The sequence below is a fragment of the Thalassophryne amazonica genome, chromosome 2 (assembly GCF_902500255.1).
Source record: "Thalassophryne amazonica chromosome 2, fThaAma1.1, whole genome shotgun sequence".
NCBI lineage: Eukaryota > Metazoa > Chordata > Actinopteri > Batrachoidiformes > Batrachoididae > Thalassophryne > Thalassophryne amazonica.
The window spans coordinates 24071218-24099140 of record NC_047104.1 but is presented as its reverse complement, the minus strand read 5'-3'; the positions used below and the strand labels follow the sequence as shown (position 1 = coordinate 24099140).

Here is a 27923-nt window from a genome sequence, read left to right as displayed (position 1 = left end):
CTTTAACCACTGCACACAGACAACACCATTAACATTTCACCATTAACAATTCATAAAACTATTTTGTATTGTGCCTAAAACTCTTATGAATATATTCTCTGGGTTTATAGACGTTGTTATTGCGTTTGTTTTATGTAAACATGGGAGAATCACAGGCTGTCTCCGTTATTTTCAATGGGAGCTGCTGTGAGCTACAATCGCTTCCTGATCATGTCGTTCTGGGGTAAGACCTCTTTAAGGTCTTGATTATTGTTCTTTACAACACTGTTTGTCCTGTTTGTTCCAGACTAATATATGTCTGAAATTCAGTTTGCGTCTATTAAATTCCATGCAGATTAAACGTAGCAGACACAGATTATTCATTATAATGTTTTAGCAAATTTTCAGGGTGTCATGCATGTAGTCTCTTATTAACGTGACGAAAAGCATAAAAAAACTACATTTTTGTAGTATAATATTAATTTACAATTGTCCTCATGTGGATTCTCTGTGTTTTGACTGTAGCGACTCTGGCGCACAAGGGATTATGGGATACATGAAAACCCTGGATGGCTGAATGTCAGAGTTATGGTGTAAAACCAGCAAAAATGGTGACAAAGGTAGATTTCAGTTTGTACAGGGGTGAAAAATTAAAGTTACTCTAATTTTTGTTAAAAAAAAAAAAGTAGCTGGGCATCCATTAAAGATTTGCGCAAAAGTTAAGCAATATTTTCTGAACACTGTTGGAATGTGACTGCTGGGTTTTGTGATAACAGTCATTCAAGCGATGCTCTCGCCAGGACTGTAAATCTAATCATCATGGTAAGTCCCGCTAAAGATGGACATTCCATCTTTCACCAAATGAAATATTCGTACCATTGAATGAATGAGAAAACATTATTATTTGTTTTATAAACACCTAAAAATTTGATATTTTATGAATTTATAAACAAGAGGAAAGGGACTTACATTTTTGTGTGCGTCACTGGTCCTTTGACATCAACAGGTTCCAAATACTCCAACACAGATTTTGAATAGCAATCCAATCCAAAATTATTCTCAGTCAACTTGCAAAAACAGTCAACTAGTTCAAAAACAATTCTCACGATGTAGTCCGTAGGTGATGTCGTGCATTGACTTCTTCGTGTACTTCTTATGCTTTTTTCAGTCTCATGAAAATTCGCGACAGACATTTGTTGAGCTCTTCATCCAACAGCGGTTCTACTTTAGCTAGAAACGTCCCAGCAAATATTTCAAATGCCTCCAGATGGCTTACGGCATACCGGATTTGTTTTTTTCTTTGTGTTAGAATGAGCAGTGTCGCTAAGCTGCTAAGTGCCTCATCGCTCGTTGGTATGGCGGTGGTCGGAGCTTGCAATGGTACAAATCATATGGAACCAAAATTGCATGGTAAATGGAGCACAATGGAAAATGGGACGAATGATCCATGTCACGACATAGAACACCACTCAAATGACAACGATCTATTCAGGCGTTATATAATTAAATATAAAGCATTTAACACCGACACTAAATTTTAATCTATTTGTTTCCAGTGTTTTGGTCCTTCAAGCTGAGACCAGATGGAAGGGTTCTGTAAGCACTCAAAAGAACATGTTTACAGCCTGGTACAAAAAAATGTCTTTTTGGTCTCTATAGATAGTTTTCCCTTCCATGACAGCTGCACAGGTGGTGGTGGTGGTGGTGGGGTTCCCCTAAATTCTTTGTTTAAGATGTTTTAAGCCATAACGATATATGTAATAGGAGGTGTGATTGCTTTGAGTGACAATGACACAACCGAAAATATCTGACTCTCATGACATCCAGAAACCAGTGTCCGCTGGCAGCAGCTGCTAGCTGTTGTGGACAGCTGTCTCATTTTGAGCATTTTATTACAAACATCTGAAGTAATGTGGGTTGTTGTGTGGTGAAATGTTCTAACAGATCATCTAAGACGTCCCTGCTGCAATATTCGCACTGAGTGAAACTCTTGTCTTTAATAATGTTGTACGCTAATGGCGTTAGCAATGTTATCAGCTATCAGTAGTCTGATCCGTTTGGTCCATTTAATGCACGATTAGCTACTGAGAACATAAGCTGCGCATAATTTTTTATGCCCACTCCAAAGCAACCCTTTATGAGAAGTACCACGCAGTCCCAAAAACATAATTTAATAATCACCTGAATTGAGGTTAGCCAGTTAGCTTAGCTGGTTCAGACTCGGCTTCTGTTGTCACACAACGGAGTCACCCCTGCTTCACCAATTTATCTTTTCATGACATAGCCAAAGTCAGTGCTGCCCTCACTGTGTTGGTAACTCAGGGTTCACTTGATGCGGTTTCTAGCTGTTGCTGTCTGTCATTTTGAGCATGTTATTACAAACGTCTGAAATAAAGTGGGTTGTTGTGTGGTGATACGTCCTAATGGCTCATCTCAGACATCCCTGATGCAATATTCATGTTGAGTGAAACTCTATTTGGATTTAATGCTTATGGTGCTAGCACCTTTAGCAGCTATTGGTAGTGTCGCTATTGGTATTGTATTGGTACAGACAATAACATGACTGCCCATCAGGTTTCACACTCATAAACCATTTATTTTCTCAAGCACTCAAAGATGATGCCACAAGTGAGGACTATGGTGGCCTGTATAGTCATCACTACAGGTAGCTTGGTACCTTTAATGCACGAATACTGAGAAAATTAGCAGCTCATAGCTTTTAATCCCCACACCACAGCAAACCATTATGAGAACCACCGCGCAGTCTCTAACAGCATGGTTTAATAAACCCAAACCAAGGTTATCCTGATAGCTGGTTTGGACTCAATGAGAGGGACATGTTCAGTTTCTTTCATCACATACTGAGCCACAAATACTCCACCACTTTATCCATTTATGGGTTTGTTTCATCATTGCCAGAGTCAGCGCTGCTAACATGGCGACACCCAGATAGCTTCATGGCATCACATCCTACCAATACTATCTGCTTAGTGCGCATGCACACAAAAAAATCATTTTGGGGGCTGAGGACAGGCCTATCATTTTATTCTGCCCTGAATGTCCGTTTCGGAAAAGCACTGAGTATTAATTGTTTGACAGACTTAATGTTAGTGGCTTGTTTTTGATTTTCTCTGTATTAGCATGCATGTGCAAGCGTGCTGTTAGCTTTGTGGACCCTGTGCATTTGGTGTCGCTAATAAAGTTTTGTTTAGACTAACCCTGTATCCCAGTTTTGCTGGTATTACATTTACTGGGTAAATGACAGAATTTTCTGATGAGGTAGCACAGATCCACAGATGCATCTATGAATTCAGCCTGCTGTATGATGTTACCACAAAGTAGTGGTGGGTGGATCGATCCTGATATCGATAATATCGATACCAACGCTGGTATTGATATTGAACGATCCTCATGTAAAAAGATCGATACTCAAGCTTTTTGTCTCTCTCGCACGCACTGACTGCTGTGCATGCAGATTCATCAAAGGCTACTCTCTGTCTGTAAGAGCAGCGCTGCGCTGTGTCACACAACACAGACCAGCGCACCCTCCCCCTCTGGTCTTTTGTTGTTGCGCTGTCACGTGGCTCAGCGGCACCAGCCAACAGCCATGTAGGTAGGCTCAACCTGGCCTGCCCACTCAGCGCTCTCCTGGAGTCAGCCCTCTACCTCAGGAGATTTTAAGTTGTTTTGAGTGATATTTTTTAAACAAAAATGTTGATTGTGATAATAAAGTATTTTGTTGTCACATATAATGTTTGGCGAAATTGTATCCTAGGTCTTTTGGATCCTTTGGATCTATGAAGCTTAAATATGAAAAAGTATCGGTATCGATATCGGCGATACTGGGCCTGTATTTACTTGGTATCGGATCAATACCAAAATTCCCGGTATCGCCCACCTCTACCACAAAGTAGGATGTTTTGTCAGAACATGGGATCTCTACAGAAAGTCCCTGTCTATGCATTTTCTTCAGGAGTTATATATGTCCTTGATTTTCCCTTTTCCTTCCCTAATTTTCTTCTTCCTCTTTTCATTACCTCCTGTTTTTCTCCTTTTGTCCTCGCCTCATCCCTGCCTACGTCACTGCAGTGCCTTTCATTTTATATTAATCTGTCACCCATATTTTTTTTTATTGTTTCATTCCCGTAATGCATCCTAACTGTATAACATTCTATTGATCGATTATCGATCAATCAACGGCGCTATCTGAAACACTCTGTGGATAATTATATGGCGCGTGCGTGTCTGAGTGCTCCACTTTCTTGGACTGGAGTAGCGGGGGGCGGAGCCTCGGAGGAGCTGGGTTGCCTCGCAGTCCGCAGCCAAAATCCAGATTCCCGACTGTGAGCCTCACGCCGTCGTCTGGTCCCGCTGCTGTCGCCTCGCTGTGTCTCTGCGTTCTCACATTTACCGGACAAACCATGGGAGTCGAAGGCTGCACCAAATGCATCAAGTACACGCTGTTCTTCTTCAACTTCATCTTCTGGGTAAGCGCTCATCGGTAGCTCCGCCCACTTTTTGTCTAACGGTTTTGGGTCCGTTAACCGTCAAATCTTCGTCGTGTGTAACGTTTGCCGCTACGCACCGGAGCGGATAGTTTCTCACACACACAAAAATACAGTTGAAAGCTACAATAACGTAGAGAAGAACGCGTGACTGAAACACGCGGGGTCGAGTCAGGTCAATGTTTAAAAAAAAAAAAAAAACTCTTCCATTTAACCAGTCAGAATTCTCTTTGTTTCAGTGTAAAGCCCGAACGCTTAAAAATATTTGAATAGAAATTCGATTTATTTTATGCTGTGTGTGCAGTGCTGAATGTCGCCGCTAGGGGGCGGGACTTTGTTTGGACGTCATCCTCCGCCCAAATCGTGGGAACATGCGGCGTTGTGGGGACACTGTTCCCTCCACACACCCACTGTACACGGATCCACCCAGCGAGGTAGAATTCCCACCACCGGACTGAGTGTTTTTTTTTTTTTTCTTTAGTCAGCGTTAAGGTTTAGAGTTAATACAGCTGTTAGCAGCCTCAGCAACCCGATCCGTTTCTGCAGTTCTGGAAAACAGCCACATGTTCTCAACATGTTTCCTTCACTTGTAAAATACTTAAACTTCTTCCCTTTTTAAAGTAAGCCTTTCTTCAGTTACTGATTTGTATTTTAGACCGTGTTTCTGACAGAAAGTATGAAACTCAGTCATCAGCTATTTTCGGTTGTAGTTCTCCAGTTTTCTCCTTTAGTTTCACATTTTACAAATGCGTAGTAACTTTCAAAATTCACAATCAATTTCCAGTTATTCTGTCAAAACCCCTTAAAACCAAAGTTGTCCAACAACGAGGTGCGGAACCCAACATCCGCTTCGAGCTTTGTTCCTGTATTAAAGCCACACAGAACTGCTTTAAAAACCACATGAAACCTGTTTGAAATCAGAAGGATTCTTTGACTTTTGCCTTTAAAACCAGTTCAGGCCCAAACAAAAAATAGGAAAAAAATGTAAAATTGGGCAGTTTATTCTTCTTAATAAACGACTTTACCAATTCATTATTATTCTATTAGTTGAGTAATTAATGAATTCACAGTTTCAGCTCTAAATCAACAGACGTTCCAACAGTTTTGTTTCTCAAATTGACCTGAACTTAACCCCATTTGGGGACAAAAAGTTGGTCTTTGAAGAAGTTTAAGGACTTGTTAGGTTTTTGTTTGTTTGTAGCTTCTTCAGGGAGTCAACAGCATCCTCCTAAGTGACAAAAAAATCTGTGTGTGTGTGTGTATAGGGGTGGGGAGGTGTGTGTGTGTGGGTGGGGGGGTTGATTTCCATATGTGAGTCAGACTGGCGTATCACGGAAACATTTGGGAGTTTGTACTTTTGTGTGAGAGCTGGTTCAGACTTTGTTCTCCAGTGGCACCTTCACCGATCTGCTCAGAATTGGGTTTGATTCTCGCGTCCCGTCTTCACACTTCAGCAGACTGAAGGAGAACGTGGAGGCTGGTGTTGTCCACAGGTTGTTTACGGGTGTGGGGCTGAGATGCTGTCTTTGGTTTCAGCAGCATGAAGCATCTCTGCGTGGTTTGGGGCTGTGGCCGCTGGCTGACGTCACTCCCGAAGCTGCTGCAATAAGTGAATAATTATGGGATTATAACAGCCACCCGTAACGCTGCTGTGCGACCAGACTTTCTGTTCACTTTAAACATGTCCTGCTTTGTATTTCAAAACTGCATACAACTTGTTGCCTGCTGGTATGAATGTTGAAGCCGTATTCTCGATATAAGAAGCTGATCCAGCTTCTCTGAAATCTGCTCAGCCAGCAAGCTTAAAGCTGGACGGTCTTTCGTATTTCACAAACTGCCAAAATTTGTTTTTTATACTGAAATACAAGTATTATAATGTCCGCTCATTTTCATGACGAGAACTTAATTTATCCTGGGTGTTATGTGTCGACGCGGGTTGAGGAGCGGACCTGCGTCAGACAGGACCCAGCGCTAAAAATAACCAGAAAGCGGTTCCAAACAGAAACTATTTATTATTCACCTGTGCTTAAAAGTGTAAAAACATAAAAACAACGTCCCTCTGGTGGAGTGATTCGTGGCTCGCTCTCCAGCGCCCGCAAGGATTAAAGCCGGCGCTCCTGGACTTCCTACCACCACCAAACACCCCCCAGGTGGACACGACAAACTGATTCTCTGTGAAGCAAAGAGAAGGTGAGGTAAGGCAACAGATACAACTATATCTTCCAATAAACACACGCTATCAGCAACACACTCAGGTCGGTGTCCTTTTTTTACTTTATGCAAATGAGCAGCCTCTCACAACAAGTGGAGGATCACTTATCTTTCATGCCACAGCAGTGAGAAGCAAACTGCACAATTCTCTTCACAATTCCAGTATACTGTGTAACAAAATTCCAAGTTACTATCAACAATTACTTAAACACTTAATTACCTTTCGTGTGTGCTGACAGCATGTGTCCTCACCCCTCCCTGCTTCATGGGCTCGATGTGTCAAAACCCAGGCGCGGTCCTCAGCGTCTCACAAACGAACGTCACAAGGTCGAGTTCCCGGCAGTTCTGCTTGAATCACACATGACTTAAATGCAGAACGCCATCCAATTATCTGCTTCAGCTGCAAGTCGTCCAGGTTGCACGTGAGCACCAATCACAGGTGCTTTCCATGATGTTGATGAGGGTGAAGACTCTTCAGCCAGCACCTTCTTCACAGACAAATCAGCCCTCATGCCACCTGGAGAGCAAAGAAAAGAAAAGAACACCAAAACATCCAGCCACCCCCCCCAACACACAATACTGGGGGGAATTCCATTATGAATATTTTATTTTTTATTTTAATGCCATTTTCAGGAGGAATTGCATGTGTGCACGCACTTTCCCAGGCATGCACGCTAACATCCATAAGGCCCCATTTACAACAAAGCAAAAACATTAGTTTATCATTCTTGACATCAGAAAAAAGTGATGAGGGTGGGTGATTTTTTTTTCTCTTAGAAACATACATACAATGTCATTTCAAACCTGAAAAACGACACATACAGAATATCAGCTATGTTTTAAAATAAATCTTGTTTCCATGTTGAATACAGTCAGTGTGCTGCACACTAGTAGCATGATAAATGTGCATACTGTGTGTGAGTGACACAGAACCACTGTCTATGTGGTTGTCAGTGACAAGAAATTCCGGCAAGTTCCGGGCCCGGCTGGGTAATCTTGGCCGTCTTTGGCCAAAGCGTACTCGCCACCTAGTGGTCGTGCCAGTTCTTGCATCAGCTGTACTGCCGTCAATGAAATTCCCCCCCCAAAATAAATAAATAAATAAAATTTGATGTGAGACGATTTCGGTATGCGGGCAGGGATGATAAACTAATGGTTTGTTTAAGGGGCCTAAGATGTCTCACAAATCACTTCAGAGGTGTTATCTGGTTACAAAAACATGCATTTTTACAAAATTTATGAGAAATGTATTAGCGATTATACAGAAATAAGCTGTATCAGAGCATTTTCCATCATGTTGGATTATTTTATTCAAGGAGCAGCCAGCCTACATCACCGTGCCTCTCTCTCTGATTGGCTGCTGCCGTGTCCTTCCCAACATCCCTCGAGTAAGTCGGGGAAGCCCCATGTGATCTATGACTTCACTGTCATAGACTGTGTGGGTTGCTACCATAAGTAATTCAAGGCTGTGTGTCTTTGATATTGTTCCCTTCAGGGGAAGTATTTGTTAATTTTTTTTTTTTCTAGACGATGTTTATTTTAATTCATTATTGTAATGTCATATTATGAATTCCCAAGATTTAAAAGCTAATAAATAAAATTAATAGTGTGTGCAAAGAATCTTTTTATGAGTTAAATGATCTTAAAAACCCAAAGGCCAGACACCTTTAAGGGACTGATTCTCTATGTTCTAAAACATATTATTACGTTCTTCTTTTTTTGGTGTTGTCTGAGTTTAATCTGTGTACAAACAGCACTTTGGTCTAATTATTGGTGGAAATCCCCTGAAGTTAAAACCCAACTGGTTTGTCAGTTAATCAGTCACCGAATTAACAGCAGAAAATAGTCATCCATTTTGTTCATATTTAAGACTTTTGGGAAGAATATGTGACAGACATTCATGTTCTACAGCAGTGTTTTCTTTATTTCATGCTAAATTGCTTTAATCTGTTGAGCACTAATGACACACTGTTTGAAACAGCTTTTAAATGGCTTTAGATTTAAATTTGGTGCTCTATCAAATACCTCCAAGCCAACAGTAAATGTCCTTTATGGCTTACTCTGTCTGATTGGATTTAACCTGAGTGGTTTGACTTTGCTGTAAATCAAAGGTAAAATATGTTACCACTGGTGTTTAGATCTGGTTAAATTATAGATAAAGTGACTTCAGCTAATATTAAAACTACTGCGCCAAGATCTGGACCCACAGTAAACCTTTTAAAAAAAGGCTCAATTTCAGATAAAGATTTGATTGCTTGTCAAACTTATTTATTTATTGCGTAAAAAATAATTGGTATTTCCTGAAAATTTGTAAACTGAGCAACAATCGTAAAATACATATTAATTCATTGACAAATTAATTAACTGTAGTTGTAAAAAAAAAACAAACTGAAATAACAGACTCAGTAAAAGACAATTAAGTTTTTTTTCTCCCCCAATATTTTCCAGACCAAATCTCACACGGGTATTCAGTGCATCCAGAAAGTATTCACAGCGCTTCACTTTTTCCACATTTTGTTATGTTACAGCCTTATTACAAAATGGATGAAATTCTTTTTTTTTCCTACACACAATAATGACAATGTGAAAAAAAGTTTTGAGATATTTGAAAATTGATTTTAAAAAACAGCAACTAAGAAATCACATGTACAACCCCAATTTCAATGAAGGTGGGATGTTGTATAAAATGTAAATAAAACCAGAATACAATGATTTGCAAATCCTCTTCAACCTATATTCAGTTGAATACACCACAAAGACAAGATATTTAATGTCCAAACTGATAATGAAATGGATGCCCTACAACACGTTTCAAAAAAAGCTGGGACAGGTGGTATGTTTACCACGTGTTACATCACCTTTCCTTCTAACACACTCAATAAGTGTTTGGGAACTGAGGACATTAATTGTTCAAATCAAATCAATTTTATTTATATAGCACCAAATCACAACAAACAGTTGCCCCAAGGCGCTTTATATTGTAAGGCAAAGCCATACAATAATTACGGAAAAACCGCAACGGTCAAACGACCCCCTGTGAGCAAGCACTTGGCGACAGTGGGAAGGAAAAACTCCCTTTTAACAGGAAGAAACCTCCAGCAGAACCAGGCTCAGGTAGGGGCAGTCTTCTGCTGGGACTGGTTGGGGCTGAGGGAGAGAACCAGGAAAAATACATGCTGTGGAGGGAGCAGAGATCAATTCACTAATGATTAAATGCAGAGTGGTGCATACAGAGCAAAAAGAGAAGAAAACACTGTGCATCATGGGAACCCCCCAGCAGTCTATGTCTATAGCAGCATAACTAAGGGATGGTTCAGGGTCACCTGATCCAGCCCTAACTATAAGCTTTAGCAAAAGGAAAGTTTTAAGCCTAATCTTAAAAGTAGACGAGGTGTCTGATCAAAAATGACTCCAAGATTTCTCACAGTATTACTAGAGGTCAGGGTAATGCCATCCAGAGTAAGGATCTGGTTAGACACCATGTTTCTAAGATTTGTGGGGCCAAGTACAATAACTTCGGTTTTATCTGAGTTAAAAGCAGGAAATTAGAGGTCATCCATGTCTTTATGTCTGTAAGACAATCCTGCAGTTTAGCTAATTGGTGTCTGTCCTCTGGCTTCATGGATAGATAAAGCTGGGTATCATCTGCGTAACAATGAAAATTTAAGCAATGCTGTCTAATAATACTGCCTAAGGGAAGCATGTATAAAGTGAATAAAATTGGTCCTAGCACAGAACCTTGTGGAACTCCATAATTAACCTTAGTCCTGTGAAGAAGATTCCCCATTTACATGAACAAATTGTAATCTATTAGATAAATATGAGTCAAACCACCGCAGCGCAGTGCCTTAATACCTATGGCATGCTCTAATCTCTGTAATAATATTTTATGGTCAACAGTATCAAAAGCAGCACTGAGGTCTAACAGAACAAGCACAGAGATGAGTCCACTGTCTGAGGCCATAAGTGTTATTTGTCGACAGCGGGTTGAGGAGCGGACCCTGCATCAGACGGAACCCAGCGCTAAAAATACCAGAAGCGGTTCCATAACAAAACAATTATTTATTTCACCCGCTGGTGCATAATAAAGTGTAAAAACTAAAATAGCGTCCTTCTGGTGGAGTGAAGGCTGGCACGCTCTCCAGCGCCCAAAAGGATCGAAGCCCGGCGCTCCTGGACTCACTATTACCGCCACCCACCCCCCAGGTGGACACGACAAACCGACTCTCTGCGAAGGATAGAAAGGTGAGGTAAGTCAGCAGTTACAACTAATATCCTTCAAAAGACACACACTATCAGCAACACATTCAGGTCTGTATTTTAAGCTTTATGCAAATGAGCAGCTTCTCACAACAGGCAGGAGATCACTTGTCCGCACGCCACACTCAGTGAGAAGCAAGCTGCACAATTCTCATCACAATTCAATATACTGCGTAACAAAATACCAAGTTACTATCAACAATTAGTCAAACACTTAATCACCTCTGATGTGCTGCTGACAGCATGTCCCTCACCCTTCCTCCTTCACGGGCTCGATGAGTCAAACCAGGCGCTGTCCTCAGCGTCTCACCAAACGAACATCACAAGGTCGAGTTCCCGGCAATTCTGTTTGAATCACACATGACTTAAATGCAGAACGCCATCCAATTATCTGCTTCAGCTGAAAGTCTTTAAGGCTGCACGTGAGCACCATTCACAGGTGCTACACATGATGTTTGATGAGGGTGAAGGACTCTTCAGCCAGCAACCTTCTCCACAAGACAAATCAGTTTTCATGCCACCTGGAGAGCAAAGAAAGAAAAGAAACACCAAAATGTCCAGCCACACCCCCCAACACACAACAATAAGAAGATCATTTGTAACCTTCACTAATGCTGTTTCTGTACTATGATGAATTCTAAACCCTGACTGAAACGCTTCAAATAGACATTCCTCTGCAGATGATCAGTTAGCTGTTTTACAACGACCCTTTCAAGAATTTTTGAGAGAAAAGGAAGGTTGGAGATTGGCCTATAATTAGCTAAGATAGCTGGTCAAGTGATGGCTATTTTAAGTAAGGTTTAAATTACTGCCACCTTAAAAGCCTGTGGTACATAGCAACTATAAGACAGATGATCATATTTAAGATTGAAGCATTAATTAATGGTAGGGCTTCCTTGAGCAGCCTGGTAGGAATGGGGTCTAATAGACATGTTGATGGTTTGGAGGAAGTAACTAACGAAAATACCAGACAGAACAATCGGAAAGAAAGAGTCTAACCAAAGCAGCCAAAGAGAACGATATGTCTTTGGGATGGTTATGAGTAATTTTTTCTCTAATAGTTAAAATTTTATTAGCAAAGAAAGTCATGAAGTCATTACTAGTTAAAGTTAAAGGAATACTCAGCTCAATAGAGCCCTGACTCTTTGTCAGCCTGGCTACAGTGCTGAAAAGAAACCTGGGGTTGTTCTTATTTTCTTCAATTAGTGATGAGTAGTAAGATGTCCTAGCTTTACGGAGGGCTTTTTTTATAGAGCAACAGACTCTTTTCCAGGCTTTACGGAGGGCTTTTTATAGAGCAACAGACTCTTTTTCCAGGCTAAGTGAAGATCTTCTAAATTAGTGAGACGCCATTTCCTCTCCAACTTACGGGTTATCTGCTTTAAGCTGCGAGTTGTGAGTTATACCACGGAGTCAGGCACTTCTGATTTAAGGCTCTCTTTTTCAGAGGAGCTACAGCATCCAAAGTTGTCCTCAATGAGGCTATAAAACTATTGACGAGATAATCTATCTCACTCACAGAGTTTAGGTAGCTACTCTGCCCCGTGTTGGTATATGGCATTGGAGAACATGAAGAAATCATATCCTTAAACCTAGTTACAGCGCTTTCTGAAAGACTTCTACTGTAATGAAACTTATTCCCCACTGCTGGGTAGTCCATCAGAGTATATGTAAATGTTATTAAGAAATGATCAGACAGAAGGGGGTTTTCAGGGAATACTGTTAAGTCTTCAATTTCCATACCATAAGTCAGAACAAGATCTAAGGTATTAAAGTGGTGGGTGGACTCCATTACATTTTGAGCAAAGCCAATCGAGTCTAATAATAGATTAAATGCAGTGTTGAGGCTGTCATTCTCAGCATCTGTGTGGATGTTAAAATCGCCCACTATAATTATCTTATCTGAGCTAAGCACTAAGGTCAGACAAAAGGTCCGAAAATTCACAGAGAAACTCACAGTAACGACCAGGTGGACGATAGATAACAACAAATAAAACTGATTTTGGGACTTCCATTTGGATGGACAAGACTAAGAGACAAGCTTTCAAATGAATTAAAGCTCTGCCTGGGGTTTTGATTAATAAGCTGGAGTGGAAGATTGCTGCTAATCCTCCGCCTCGGCCCGTGCTACGAGCATTCTGGCAGTTAGTGTGACTCGGGGTGTTGACTCAGGGAGCAGGCACCGTCTCTACAGGGATGGGGGTAATGAGGGGATGGCAGGGGAGAGAAGCTGCAGAGAGGTGTGTAAGACTACAACTCTGCTTCCTGGTCCCAACCCTGGATAGTCACGGTTTGGAGGATTTAAGAAAATTGGCCAGATTTCTAGAAATGAGAGCTGCTCCATCCAAAGTGGGATGGATGCCGTCTCTCCTAACAAGACCAGGTTTTCCCCAGAAGCTTTGCCAATTATCTATGAAGCCCACCTCATTGTTTGGACACCACTCAGACAGCCAGCAATTCAAGGAGAACATGCGGCTAAACACGTCACTCCCGGTCCGATTGGGGAGGGGCCCAGAGAAAACTACAGGTCCGACATTGTTTTTGCAAAGTTACACACGATTCAATGTTAATTTTAGTGACCTCCGATTGACGTAAACCGGGTGTCATTACTGCTGACGTGAATTACAATATTACCAAATTTACGCTTAGCCTTAGCCAGCAGTTTCAAATTTTCTTCAATGTGGCGTGCTCTGGCCCCCAGAAGACAATTGACTATGGTTGCTGGTGTCGCTAACTTCACATTTCTCAAAACAGAGTCGCCAATAACCAGAGTTTGACTCCTCGGCGGGTGTGTTGCCGAGTGGGGAAAAAACGGTTAGAGATGTGAACGGTTGGCGGTGTACACGGGGGCTCTGTTTAGGACTATGCTTCCTCCTCACAGTCACCCAGTCGGCCTGCTTCCCGGCTGCTTGGGATCTGCCAGAGGGGACTACGGTGGCTAAGCTACCTTGGTCCGCACCGACGACAGGGCTGGCTAGCTGTAGGGATTTTCCACGGTGCGGAGCCGAGTCTCCAATTCGCCCAGCTGGCCTCCAAGCTACGAATAAGCTACACTTATTACAAGTACCATTACTGCTAAGGAGGCCGAGGAATAACTAAACATTTCACACCAGAGCAGAAAAGTGCGGGAGAGACAGGAGAAGCCGCCATGCTAAACGGCTAAGAGCTAGTAGCTGCGCTAAGCTAGCGGATTTCCTAAAAACACACCAAAGTGAATAATGTATGAATAATTTAGAGGTGATTCAGCAGAAGGAGTGCTTTAGTAAGGCACGTGAAGACTACACTGTGAAACAAATCGTTTATCTAGTTATCTAGATCAGTCTAACTGCGCAGATTAAACATCTAACAGATACAGCAAAACCACGCTGTGCTCTGGACAGGAAGTGATCAATACCGCAGGTGAGAGCCAACCACCAGCACCATGTGTCACCATTGTTGAAGCCTTTGTAGGGTGGAATTCTTTCCCATTCTTGTTTTGATGTACGACTTCAGTTGTTCACACAGTCCGGGTTCTCCCTTGTCGTATTTTGCGCTTCGTAATTTATTTATTTATTTTTATTTAACCAAGGAATAATCCCATGGAGATTCAGAATCTATTTTGCAGGGTGCCACACATTTTCAGTGGGTGACAGGTCTGGACTGGAGGCACGTAAATATCTGGATGGTCGTTTTCCTCCTTTTGGTCCAGAGACACGACGTCCATGATTTCCAAAAACAATTTGAATGTGGACTCATCAAGACCACAGCCACTTTCCCATTTGTGTCTGTCCATTTCAATGAGCTCAGGCCCTGAGAAGGCAGCAGCGGTTTCTAGATGTTGTTGATGTATGGCTTTTGCTTTGCATGGTAGACTTTTAACTTGGACTTATAGATGTAGCGACGAACTGTGTTAACTGCAGTGGTATTCTGAAGTGTCCTGAGCCCACGCGGTAAGATCCTTGACACAATGATGTCGGTTTTTAATGCAGTGCTGTCTGAGGGATCGAAGGTTATGGGTATTCAATGTTGGTTTTTCGGCCTTGTCGCGTACATGTAGAAAGTTCTCTATATTTTCTGAATTTTCTGATTATATTATGGACCGTAGATGAGCGGAATCCCTAATTCCTTTGCAACTGAAGGTAGAGAGAACATTGTTCTTAAACTGTTGGACTATTTTTTTCACACTTCACAAAGTGGTGATCCTCGCCCCAGCTTTTCTTGTGAATGGCCTGAGCACTTTTGGGGATGCTCCTTTTATACCCAGTCATGACACTCACCTGTTTCCAATTACCTGTTCAGCTGTGGAATGTTCCAAAACAGGGTTGTCCTTTGAGCTTCAGCTTTCCAGTGTTTTGATGTCCCTGTCCCGCTTTTTTGAGATGTGTTGCAGGCATCCATTTCAAATGAGCAAATATTTGCACAAAACAAAACAGTTTATCAGTTGAACATTAAATATCTTGTCTTTGTGGTGTATTCAATTGATATAGGTTGAAGAGCTTTGCAAATCATTGTATTCTGTTTTTAATTTGCATTTCACACAACATCCCATCGGCGCAGCAGGAGCGGTATTGCATTTGCTCTACTGTAGTGTTGTGACGAAAAGGGAGCTGACTCAAAAGGCGAAGCTCTCGATCTACTGGTCAATCTTCATTCCTACTCTCACCTATGGTCATGAGGGTTGGGTCATGACCGAAAGAACTAGATTGCAGGTACAAGCCGCCGAAATGGGCTTCCTCAGAAGGGTGGCTGGTGGCTTCCTTAGAGATAAGGTGAGAAGTTCAGTCATCCATGGGGAGCTCGGAGTAGAGTTGCTGCTCCTTCGTGTTGAAAGGAGCCAGCTGAGTTGGTTCGGGCATTTGGTAAGGATGCCTCCTGGGTGCCTCCCTATGGAAGTGTTCCAGGCACTTCCATCTGGGAGGAGACCCCGGGAAGACCCAGGACTAGGTGGAGGGATTATATCTCCACACTGGCCTGGAAACGCCTTGGGATCCCCCAGTCAGAAGTGGTCAATGTGGCACAGGAAAGGGAAGTCTGGGGGTCCCCTGCTGGACCTGTTGCCTCCGCGACCCGAACCCAGAAAAGCGGTTGAAGATGAATGAATGATGCCATGAACAACATCCCAACTTCATCGGAATTGGGGTTGTACATAGGTATTTACAGCCTTTGCTATGAAGCTGAAATTGAGCTCAAGTTCTTCCTGTTTCCACTGATCATCCTTGAGATGTTTCTACAGCTTAATTGGAGTCCACCTGGGGTAAATTCAGTTGATTGGACATGATTTGTAAAGGCACACACCTGTCTACATATAAGGTCCCACAGTTGACAGTCAGAGCACAAACCAAGCATGAAATCAAAGGAATTGTCTGTAGTCCCCTGAGACAAGATTTTCTGGAAGCACAAATCTGGAGAAGGGTATAGAAACATTTCTGCTGCTCAAGGTCCCAATGAGCACAGTGTCCTCCATCATCCATACATGGAAGAAGTTCAGATCCACCAAGACTCTTCCAAGATCTGGCCACCCATGTAAACTGAGTGATCGGGGGAGAAGGGCCTTAGTCAGAGAGGTGACCAAGAACCCGATGGTCACTCTGTCAGAGCTCCAGCATTCCTCTGTGGAGAGAGAAGAACCTTCCAGAAGGACAACTATTTATGCAGCAATCCACCAATCAGGCATGTATGGTAGAGTGGTCAGACAGAAGAATGCCAGGCGTCATTTTTGGAGGAAACCAGGCACCATCCCTACAGTGAAACGTGGTGGTAGCATCATGCTGTGAGGATGCAGCAGGAACTTGGAGACTAGTTAAGATACAGGGAAAGATAAATGGAGCAATGTACAGAGACATCCTGGATGAAAACTTGCTCCAGAGCGCACTTGACCTCAGACTCGGGTGACGGTTCATCTTTCAGCAGGACAGTGACCCTAAGCACACAGCCAAGATATCAAAGGAGTGGCTTCAGGACAACTCTGTGAATGTCCTTGAGTGGCCCAGCCAGAGCCCAGACCTGAATCTGACAAAACAGTTTTGGACAGATCTGAAAATGGCTGTGCACAGATGCTCCCCATCCAACCTAATGGAGCTTGAGAGGTGCTGTACGAGAGGAATGAGCAAAAATTGCCCAAAGATAGGTGCACCAAGCATGTGCATCATAAGACTTGAGGCTGTAATTGCTGCCAACAGTGCATCAACAAACTATTGAGCAAAGGGTGTGAATACTTAAGTTACACGTGATTGATTAGTTTTTTTCTTCATCTTGTTATTATGGGGTGTTGTGAATAGAATTTTTGAGGGGGAAATTAATTTTCTCCATTTTGGAATAACGCTGTAACATAACAAAATGTGGAAAAGCGAAGCGCTGTGAATACTTTCTGGATGCGCTGTATGCCTTTAAACTGGAAAATCATTCTGCTTAATGCCACTCTTTGTGTTGCCAGTGGAAATGTCGCGTCATCCATCCATCCATCAGAGCCCCAAATCCACTGGAGACTGACAGATGTAGCGATATTTACCACCGGACAAACTATTTAAATTTGTTGCTAATCAGTTTACTCAATCTGTCATAGTGTGACAACACCTTTACCAAGAACCAGAAAAAGGCAGTGTTGTGATAAATGTAGCAATCATGACTGACAATAAGATCACGAGGAAACAACAAGACAGGATCAACAAGTAGCAAGGGCTTACGGAAGAACAGGTCCAAAGTGTCCTGGTGGAAATAGAAAGTAGGTTGTGACTCCAAACTGGGAGAATGGCTGCAGTATCTTCCAAGAAATTCATCACAAAGAGTGCAGTCATAGGAAGAACTACAGTACTGATCAAGACCCTCAAACTCTTGAGGCCTCTGGTGGAGGATCAGAGGCTGAAGAAAGACATGGAGACATAACCAACAGGGGTTAGAGGGAGAGTTTGTTTATTGAATAGGTGGTGGAAGTGAGGGTGCAGTGACATTTGTTAGATCTAAGTTATAGAATTTCCATGAAGCAGTCCTGAAAAGACAAGGCAGTTAAGGAAATATACAGTGTCATAACACTTCTATTTCCAACAGATTTCTGCGAGTAACATGAAGTCGTCTTGTGTATTCTGTGTCAGAATTAACAGGCCGCAAAATGTTATTTCGGTCTATAAAAACCCTACAGAAAACAAAATTACTTTTGTTGCTTAATAAATTGCAACTTATACACTCAACAAAAATATAAACGCAACACTTTTGGTTTTGTATGAGATGAACTCAAAGATCTAAAACTTTTTCCACATACACAATATCACCATTTCCCTCAAATATTGTTCACAAACCAGTCTAAATCTGTGATAGTGAGCACTTCTCCTTTGCTGAGATAATCCATCCCACCTCACAGGTGTGCTATATCAAGATGCTGATTAGACACCATGATTAGTGCACAGGTGTGCCTTAGACTGCCCACAATAAGAGGCCACTCTGAAAGGTGCAGTTTTATCACACAGCACAATGCCACAGATGTTGCAAGATTTGAGGGAGCGTGCAATTGGCATGCTGACAGCAGGAATGTCAACCAGAGCTGTTGCTCGTGTATTGAATGTTCATTTCTCTACCATAAGCCGTCTCCAAAGGCGTTTCAGAGAATTTGGCAGTACATCCAACCAGCCTCACAACCGCAGACCACGTGTAACCACACCAGCCCAGGACCTCCACATCCAGCATGTTCACCTCCAAGATCGTCTGAGACCAGCCACTCGGACAGCTGCTGAAACAATCGGTTTGCATAACCAAAGAATTTCTGCACAGACTGTCAGAAACCATCTCAGGGAAGCAAATGCTCACATTCGCTGGCGTTTTGGCACGTTGGAGAGGTGTTCTCTTCACGGATGAATCCCGGTTCACACTGTCCAGGGTAGATGGCAGACAGCGTGTGTGGCGTCGTGTGGGTGAGCGTTTTTCTGATGTCAATGTTGTGGATCGAGTGGCCCATGGTGGCGGTGGGGTTATGGTATGGGCAGGCATCTGTTATGGACGAAGAACACAGGTGCATTTATTGATGGCATTTTGAATGCACAGAGATACCGTGACGAGATCCTGAGGCCCATTGTTGTGCCACATCCAAGAACATCACCTCATGTTGCAGCAGGATAATGCACGGCCCCATGTTGCAAGGATCTGTACACAATTCTTGGAAGCTGAAAATGTCCCAGTTCTTGCATGGCCGGCATACTCACCGGACATGTCACCCATTGAGCATGTTTGGGATGCTCTGGACAGGCGTATACGACAGCGTGTACCAGTTCCTGCCAATATCCAGCAACTTTGCACAGCCATTGAAGAGGAGTGGACCAACATTCCACAGGCCACAATTGACAACCTGATCAACTCTATGCGAAGGAGATGTGTTGCACTGCATGAGGCAAATGGTGGTTACACCAGATATTGACTGGTATCCCCCCCAATAAAACAAAACTGCACCTTTCAGAGTGGCCTTTTATTGTGGACAGTCTACACCTGTGCACTAATCATGGTGTCTAATCAGCATCTTGGTATGACACACCTGTGAGGTGGGATGGATTATCACAGTAAAGGAGAAGTGCTCACTATCACAGATTTAGACTGGTTTGTGAACAATATTTGAGGGAAATGGTGATATTGTGTATGGAAAAAGTTTTAGATCTTTGAGTTCATCTCATACAAAATGGGAGCAAAATCAAAAGTGTTGCGTTTATATTTTTGTTGAGTGTAAATAAGTACTTATCGCTTCCAGTATATTGTCATCATCATGAAATAAAACACTGGTTAAGTATATGTAATTGATGAATGTAAAGTCAGCGGGGTGAACATTATTCACTCATGTTGTTCCTGCAGGGCAATGAACACAAAAAAAGTAATTTCAGTCTGTGACACCATCCGATCCAGTGATGAAACAAAACACTTAAGAATGCACCACTTAACAGAGAGAATTTTACGTTTTCTCCCCAAATCCTCTTTCACCTCCTCCTTCTTGCACCCATCACTGTAGTGACACATCAGACCAGATCATTATGGGGAAATTTGGTTTTCACTGCCTAGGAATTTTTATTATTATTTTTTGTAATTTTACTTCTTCATTTCACTAAAATGGTGAAACAGTCAAGATATGTTTACAGTGAAAACTTTCAGTTCTCCATCATGTGGTTCCACCAAAAACAGTTTGGAAACATACATTTGTACGTATATATCATGCCTCCATTTTTTTCAGAGCCCAAAATTCATTACACAGTCTAAATATAAACATTATTCTTAATACAAATCATCGATTTTATAGCCAGACACACTTCCTTGGTGGAGTGGCACAGAAGGATTTTCGTACAACAGATCATATCTAGACTACAGTCTCCCACGTGCCTTCTAGCAAACTGCAGCTGAAGATTTACATACAGTAGTGTTCAGAATAATAGTAGTGCTATGTGACTAAAAAGATTAATCCAGGTTTTGAGTATATTTCTTATTGTTACATGGGAAACAAGGTACCAGTAGATTCTCACAAATCCAGCAAGACCAAGCATTCATGATATGCACACTCTTAAGGCTATGAAATTGGGCTATTAGTAAAAAAAAAAAGTAGAAAAGGGGGTGTTCACAATAATAGTACTGTGGCATTCAGTCAGTGAGTTCGTCAACAGGTGTGAATCAGGTGTCCCCTATTTAACGATGAAGCCAGCACCTGTTGAACATGCTTTTCTCTTTGAAAGCCTGAGGAAAATGGGACGTTCAAGATATTGTTCAGAAGAACAGCGTAGTTTGATTAAAAAGTTGATTGGAGAGGGGAAAACTTATATGCAAGTGCAAAAAATTATAGGCTGTTCATCTACAATGATCTCCAATGCTTTAAAAATGGACAAAAAAAACCAGAGATGCGTGGAAGAAAACAGAAAACAACCATTAAAATGGACAGAATAATAACCAGAATGGCAAAGGCTCACCCATTGATCAGCTCCAGGATGATCAAAGACAGTCTTGAGTTACCTTGGATGCTGATGTGCATCAATGCATCTGAAATTCATCTGTTATTTTGCTTGCTTGCCTCTACTGGTGGTTGGCTCTCACTGCGGTATTGTATCACTTCCTGTTCCGGAGCACAGCGGTGTTTTTCTGTATCTGTTAGCTGTTTAATCTGCGCAGTTAGATTGATCTAGTTATCTAGATTACGATTTGTTTCCCAGTGTAATCTTTACGTGCCTTAACTAAAGCACTCCTTCTGCTGAATCACCTCTAAATTATTTACACATTATTCACTTTGCGTGTTTTTAGGAATCCGCTAGCTTAGCGTAGCTACTAGCTCTTAGCCGATTTAGCATGGCGGCTTCTCCTCTCTCCCGCACTTTTCTGCTCTGGGTGTGAAATGTTTAGTTATTCCTCGGCCTCCTTTAGCAGTAATGGTACTTGTAATAAGTGTAGCTTATTCGTAGCTTTGGAGGCCAGGCTGGGCGAATTGGAGACTCGGCTCCGCACCGTGGAAAATTCTACAGCTAGCCAGGCCCCTGTAGTCGGTGCGGACCAGGTAGCTTAGCCGCCGTTAGTTCCCCCCTGGCAGATCCCGAGCAGCCGGGAAAGCAGGCTGACTGGGTGACTGTGAGGAGGAAGCGTAGCCCTAAACAGAAGCCCCGTGTACACTGCCAACCCGTTCACATTTCTAACCGTTTTTCCCCACTCGACGACACACCCGCCGAGGATCAAACTCTGGTTATTGGCGACTCTGTTTTGAGAAATGTGAAGTTAGCGACACCAGCAACCATAGTCAATTGTCTTCCGGGGGCCAGAGCAGGCGACATTGAAGGAAATTTGAAACTGCTGGTTAAGGCTAAGCGTAAATTTGGTAAGATTGTAATTCACGTCGGCAGTAATGACACCCGGTTACGCCAATCGGAGGTCACTAAAATTAACATTAAATCGATGTGTAACTTTGCAAAACAATGTCGGACTCTGTAGTTTTCTCTGGGCCCCTCCCCAATCAGACCGGGAGTGACATGTTTAGCCGCATGTTCTCCTTGAATTGCTGGCTGTCTGAGTGGTGTCCAAAAAATGAGGTGGGCTTCATAGATAATTGGCAAAGCTTCTGGGGAAAACCTGGTCTTGTTAGGAGAGACGGCATCCATCCCACTTTGGATGGAGCAGCTCTCATTTCTAGAAATCTGGCTAATTTTCTTAAATCCTCCAAACCGTGACTATCCAGGGTTGGGACCAGGAAGCAGAGTTGTAGTCTTACACACCTCTCTGCAGCTTCTCTCCCCCTGCCATCCCCTCATTACCCCATCCCCGTAGAGACGGTGCCTGCTCCCAGACTACCAATAACCAGCAAAAATCTATTTAAGCATAAAAATTCAAAAAGAAAAAATAATATAGCACCTTCAACTGCACCACAGACTAAAACAGTTAAATGTGGTCTATTAAACATTAGGTCTCTCTCTTCTAAGTCCCTGTTGGTAAATGATATAATAATTGATCAACATATTGATTTATTCTGCCTAACAGAAACCTGGTTACAGCAGGATGAATATGTTAGTTTAAATGAGTCAACACCCCCCGAGTCACACTAACTGTCAGAATGCTCGTAGCACGGGCCGGGGCGGTGGATTAGCAGCAATCTTCCATTCCAGCTTATTAATTAATCAAAAACCCAGACAGAGCTTTAATTCATTTGAAAGCTTGTCTCTTAGTCTTGTCCATCCAAATTGGAAGTCCCAAAAACCAGTTTTATTTGTTATTATCTATCGTCCACCTGGTCGTTACTGTGAGTTTCTCTGTGAATTTCAGACCTTTTGTCTGACTTAGTGCTTAGCTCAGATAAGATAATTATAGTGGGCGATTTTAACATCCACACGATGCTGAGAATGACAGCCTCAACACTGCATTTAATCTATTATTAGACTCTATTGGCTTTGCTCAAAAAGTAAATGAGTCCACCCACCACTTTAATCATATCTTAGATCTTGTTCTGACTTATGGTATGGAAATAGAAGACTTAACAGTATTCCCTGAAAACTCCCTTCTGTCTGATCATTTTTTAATAACATTTACATTTACTCTGATGGACTACCCAGCAGTAGGGAATAAGTTTCATTACACTAGAAGTCTTTCAGAAAGCGCTGTAACTAGGTTTAAGGATATGATTCCTTCTTTATGTTCTCTAATGCCATATAACAACACAGTGCAGAGTAGCTACCTAAACTCTGTAAGGGAGATAGAGTATCTCGTCAATAGTTTTACATCCTCATTGAAGACAGCTTTGGATGCTGTAGCTCCTCTGAAAAAGAGAGCTTTAAATCAGAAGTGTCTGACTCCATGGTATAACTCTCAAACTCGTAGCTTAAAGCAGATAACCCGTAAGTTGGAGAGGAAATGGCGTCTCACTAATTTAGAAGATCTTCACTTAGCCTGGAAAAAGTCTGTTGCTCTATAAAAAAGCCCTCCGTAAAGCTAGGACATCTTTCTACTCATCACTAATTGAAGAAAATAAGAACAACCCCAGGTTTCTTTTCAGCACTGTAGCCAGGCTGACAAAGAGTCAGAGCTCTATTGAGCTGAGTATTCCATTAACTTTAACTAGTAATGAGTTCATGACTTTCTTTGCTAACAAAATTTTAACTATTAGAGAAAAAATTACTCATAACCATCCCAAAGACGTATCGTTATCTTTGGCTGCTTTCAGTGATGCCGGTATTTGGTTAGACTCTTTCTCTCCGATTGTTCTGTCTGAGTTATTTTCATTAGTTACTTCATCCAAACCATCAACATGTTTATTAGACCCCATTCCTACCAGGCTGCTCAAGGAAGCCCTACCATTATTTAATGCTTCGATCTTAAATATGATCAATCTATCTTTGTTAGTTGGCTATGTACCACAGGCTTTTAAGGGGGCAGTAATTAAACCATTACTTAAAAAGCCATCACTTGACCCAGCTATCTTAGCTAATTATAGGCCAATCTCCAACCTTCCTTTTCTGTCAAAAATTCTTGAAAGGGTAGTTGTAAAACAGCTAACTGATCATCTGCAGAGGAATGGTCTATTTGAAGAGTTTCAGTCAGGTTTTAGAATTCATCATAGTACAGAAACAGCATTAGTGAAGGTTACAAATGATCTTCTTATGGCCTCAGACAGTGGACTCATCTCTGTGCTTGTTCTGTTAGACCTCAGTGCTGCTTTTGATACTGTTGACCATAAAATTTTATTACAGAGATTAGAGCATGCCATAGGTATTAAAGGCACTGCGCTGCGGTGGTTTGAATCATATTTGTCTAATAGATTACAATTTGTTCATGTAAATGGGGAATCTTCTTCACAGACTAAAGTTAATTATGGAGTTCCACAAGGTTCTGTGCTAGGACCAATTTTATTCACTTTATATATGCTTCCCTTAGCAGTATTATTAGACGGTATTGCTTAAATTTTCATTGTTATGCAGATGATACCCAGCTTTATCTATCCATGAAGCCAGACGACACACACCAATTAGCTAAACTGCAGGATTGTCTTACAGACATAAAGACATGGATGACCTCTAATTTCCTGCTTTTAAACTCAGATAAAACTGAAGTTATTGTACTTGGCCCCACAAATCTTAGAAACATGGTGTCTAACCAGATCCTTACTGTGGATGGCATTACCCTGACCTCTAGTAATACTGTGAGAAATCTTGGAGTCATTTTGATCAGGATATGTCATTCAAAGCGCATATTAAACAAATATGTAGGACTGCTTTTTTGCATTTACGCAATATCTCTAAAATCAGAAAGGTCTTGTCTCAGAGTGATGCTGAAAAACTAATTCATGCATTTATTTCCTCTAGGCTGGACTATTGTAATTCATTATTATCAGGTTGTCCTAAAAGTTTCCTAAAAAGCCTTCAGTTAATTCAAAATGCTGCAGCTAGAGTGCTGACGGGGACTAGAAGGAGAGAGCATATCTCACCCATATTGGCCTCTCTTCATTGGCTTCCTGTTAATTCTAGAATAGAATTTAAAATTCTTCTTCTTACTTATAAGGTTTAGAATAATCAGGTCCCATCTTATCTTAGGGACCTCGTAGTACCATATCACCCCAATAGAGCGCTTCGCTCTCAGACTGCAGGCTTACTTGTAGTTCCTAGGGTTTGTAAGAGTAGAATGGGAGGCAGAGCCTTCAGCTTTCAGGCTCCTCTCCTGTGGAACCAGCTCCCAATTCAGATCAGGGAGACAGACACCCTCTCTACTTTAAGATTAGGCTTAAAACTTTCCTTTTTGCTAAAGCTTATAGTTAGGGCTGGATCAGGTGACCCTGAACCATCCCTTAGTTATGCTGCTATAGACGTAGACTGCTGGGGGGTTCCCATGATGCACTGTTTCTTTCTCTTTTTGCTCTGTATGCAACCACTCTGCATTTAATCATTAGTGATCGATCTCTGCTCCCCTCCACAGCATGTCTTTTCCTGGTTCTCTCCCTCAGCCCCAACCAGTCCCAGCAGAAGACTGCCCCTCCCTGAGCCTGGTTCTGCTGGAGGTTTCTTCCTGTTAAAAGGGAGTTTTTCCTTCCCACTGTAGCCAAGTGCTTGCTCACAGGGGGTCGTTTTGACCGTTGGGGTTTTACATCATTATTGTATGGCCTTGCCTTACAATATAAAGCGCCTTGGGGCAACTGTTTGTTGTGATTTGGCGCTATATAAAAAAAAAATTGATTGATTGAATTGACCTGTAAGTGCTGTGACAGTTAGAAGATGCCTGTGTGAAGCTAATTTATTTGCAAGAATTCCCCGCAAAGTCCCTCTGTTAAATAAAAGACGTGCAGAAGAGGTTACAATTTGCCAAAGAACACATCAACTGGCCTAAAGAGAAATGGAGGAATATTTTGTGGACTGATGAGAGTAAAATTGTTCTTTTTGGGTCCAAGGGCTGCAGACAGTTTGTGAGACGACCCCCAAACTCTGAATTCAAGCCACAGTTCACAGTGAAGACAGTGAAGCATGGTGGTGCAAGCATCATGATATGGGCATGTTTCTCCTACTATGGTGTTGGGCCTATATATCACATACCAGGTATCATGGATCAGTTTGGATATGTCAAAATACTTGAAGAGGTCATGTTTCCTTATGCTGAAGAGGACATGCCCTTGAAATGGGTGTTTCAACAAGACAATGACCCCAAGCACACTAGTAAATGAGCAAAATCCTGGTTCCAAACCAACAAAATTAATGCATCGCAGATGTGAAGAAATCATGAAAAACTGTGGCTATACAATTAAATACTAGTTTATTGATTCACAGGATTGCTAAAAAAGCAGTTTGAACATAATAGTTTTGAGTTTGTAGCATCAACAGCAGATGCTACTATTATTGTGAACACCCCCTTTTCTACTTTTTTTTACTAATAGCCCAATTTCATAGCCTTAAGTGCATATCATGAATGCTTGGTCTTGTTGGATTTGTGAGAATCTACTGAATCTACTGGTACCTTGTTTCCCATGTAACAATAAGAAATATACTCAAAACCTGGATTAATCTTTATTCACATAGTACTACTATAATTCTGAACACTACTGTACTCCTTTTGAATCAAATCCTTCTCCGTTCCACGCCACCATGAAGTTGTATAACCAGTGATACAACTGACAAAGGTTGCACTGTGAGCAATTTATCCAAATCTTTTTCAATGAGATATTTAATGTCAGGCCAAACATTTGCCTGGATGTGTCTGTGACAGCGCTTCTCAATATATGTCACCAACAACGTGGACACACGTGATACAGCTACGCCATCCGTCTCCAGGCTAAAGCTAGTCATTAGGAACAGCTGATTGTGGACAAGCATTCTGGATTTAAACAGTTAATGGAAGAGATTGACCCCAAATCCAGGGATGTCAGATATTGATTATTTGCGTCCGATGCGGTGGGAAGCTTGGAGAAGTTGGTGGGAGGGATCGCGTGCGGTGCCACCACATTATAGTCCATGGGCCAAGGAGGTTTTCGGTACCATTCAACCACCCTCAGTGGACCATGACCTCCACAAAAATGTATGATAACCATCCCAGGGTGGTAGATGTAGCCCGGTAGGGACCTATGAAGGATTAGACAAGGGTCAAAATTTAAAAAATGCTCCAAAGGTATACCGTAATTTCCGGACTATAGAGCGCACCTGAATATTAGCCGCATGCACCAATTTTAAAAAGAAAAAAGACATTGTACATAAATAGGTTGCACTTGTCTATAAGCCACAGGTCTCCACGTTGTAACATGAGATATTTACATAGAAAGATGTTAGACAGATTTTTTAAAACTTTTTATTAAATACATACCCTAAATGCTTTGTTTCCCCTGAAGTGTTACATGTAAATATTGACGTGCACGTCATCCAGTGCTCGTGCACGGTGTCTCTGCTCCACATGGAGAACTGAGTAATTTTAACTTTTTCTTGAGATTTCATCGCATGCCGCCAGGATCAGATGGAGTCTGTGGTAAATGAGACGTTAATGAGGCGCTGTGACAGAGAACCGGTGGGGAAGGGTGGGGGAGAAGGCTCCGCTACGCTAACTGATCTGATGGCACAACTGTGGCGCAACGTGCCGGAGAGGGACTTTTTTAAACTAAAACGGAACTAAAAAGCCTGTAGAAATCCATAAATTAGCCACATCACTGTAAAAGCCGCAGTGTTCAAAGCGTGTGAAAAAAGTAGTGGCTTATAGTCCGGAAATTACGGTAGTTTGGACTACCTATCCACCCTTTTCAGGTTTCAAATCCCGCAAAACCTCGGAGAGGTCACCACGCTGCGAGATCTCAGTAACATTGATTACTGCATTGAGACGCTCTGATCAGGCTGCACTTTAACCACTGCACACAGACAACACCATTAACATTTCACCATTAACAATTCATAAAACTATTTTTGTATTGTGCCTAAAACTCTTATGAATATATTCTCTGGGTTTATAGACGTTGTTATTGCGTTTGTTTTATGTAAACATGGGAGAATCACAGGCTGTCTCTCCGTTATTTTCAATGGGAGCTGCTGTGAGCTACAATCG

At 41.9% G+C, this 27923-nt stretch overlaps 1 protein-coding gene across 2 annotated transcripts in view; it reads left to right on the top strand.

Annotated features, from left to right (window-relative positions):
- The first annotated feature begins 4288 nt into the window (after nt 1-4288).
- The window catches only part of LOC117522943 (CD81 protein-like), a 97267-nt gene continuing 73632 nt past the window's right edge, over nt 4289-27923 (top strand). For both annotated transcript variants that reach the window (XM_034184367.1, XM_034184372.1), the window contains exon 1: nt 4289-4466. In XM_034184367.1, coding sequence (XP_034040258.1) covers nt 4401-4466 — 66 coding nt within the window. In that variant the 5' untranslated portion in view covers nt 4289-4400. The remainder of the gene's footprint in view (nt 4467-27923) is intronic.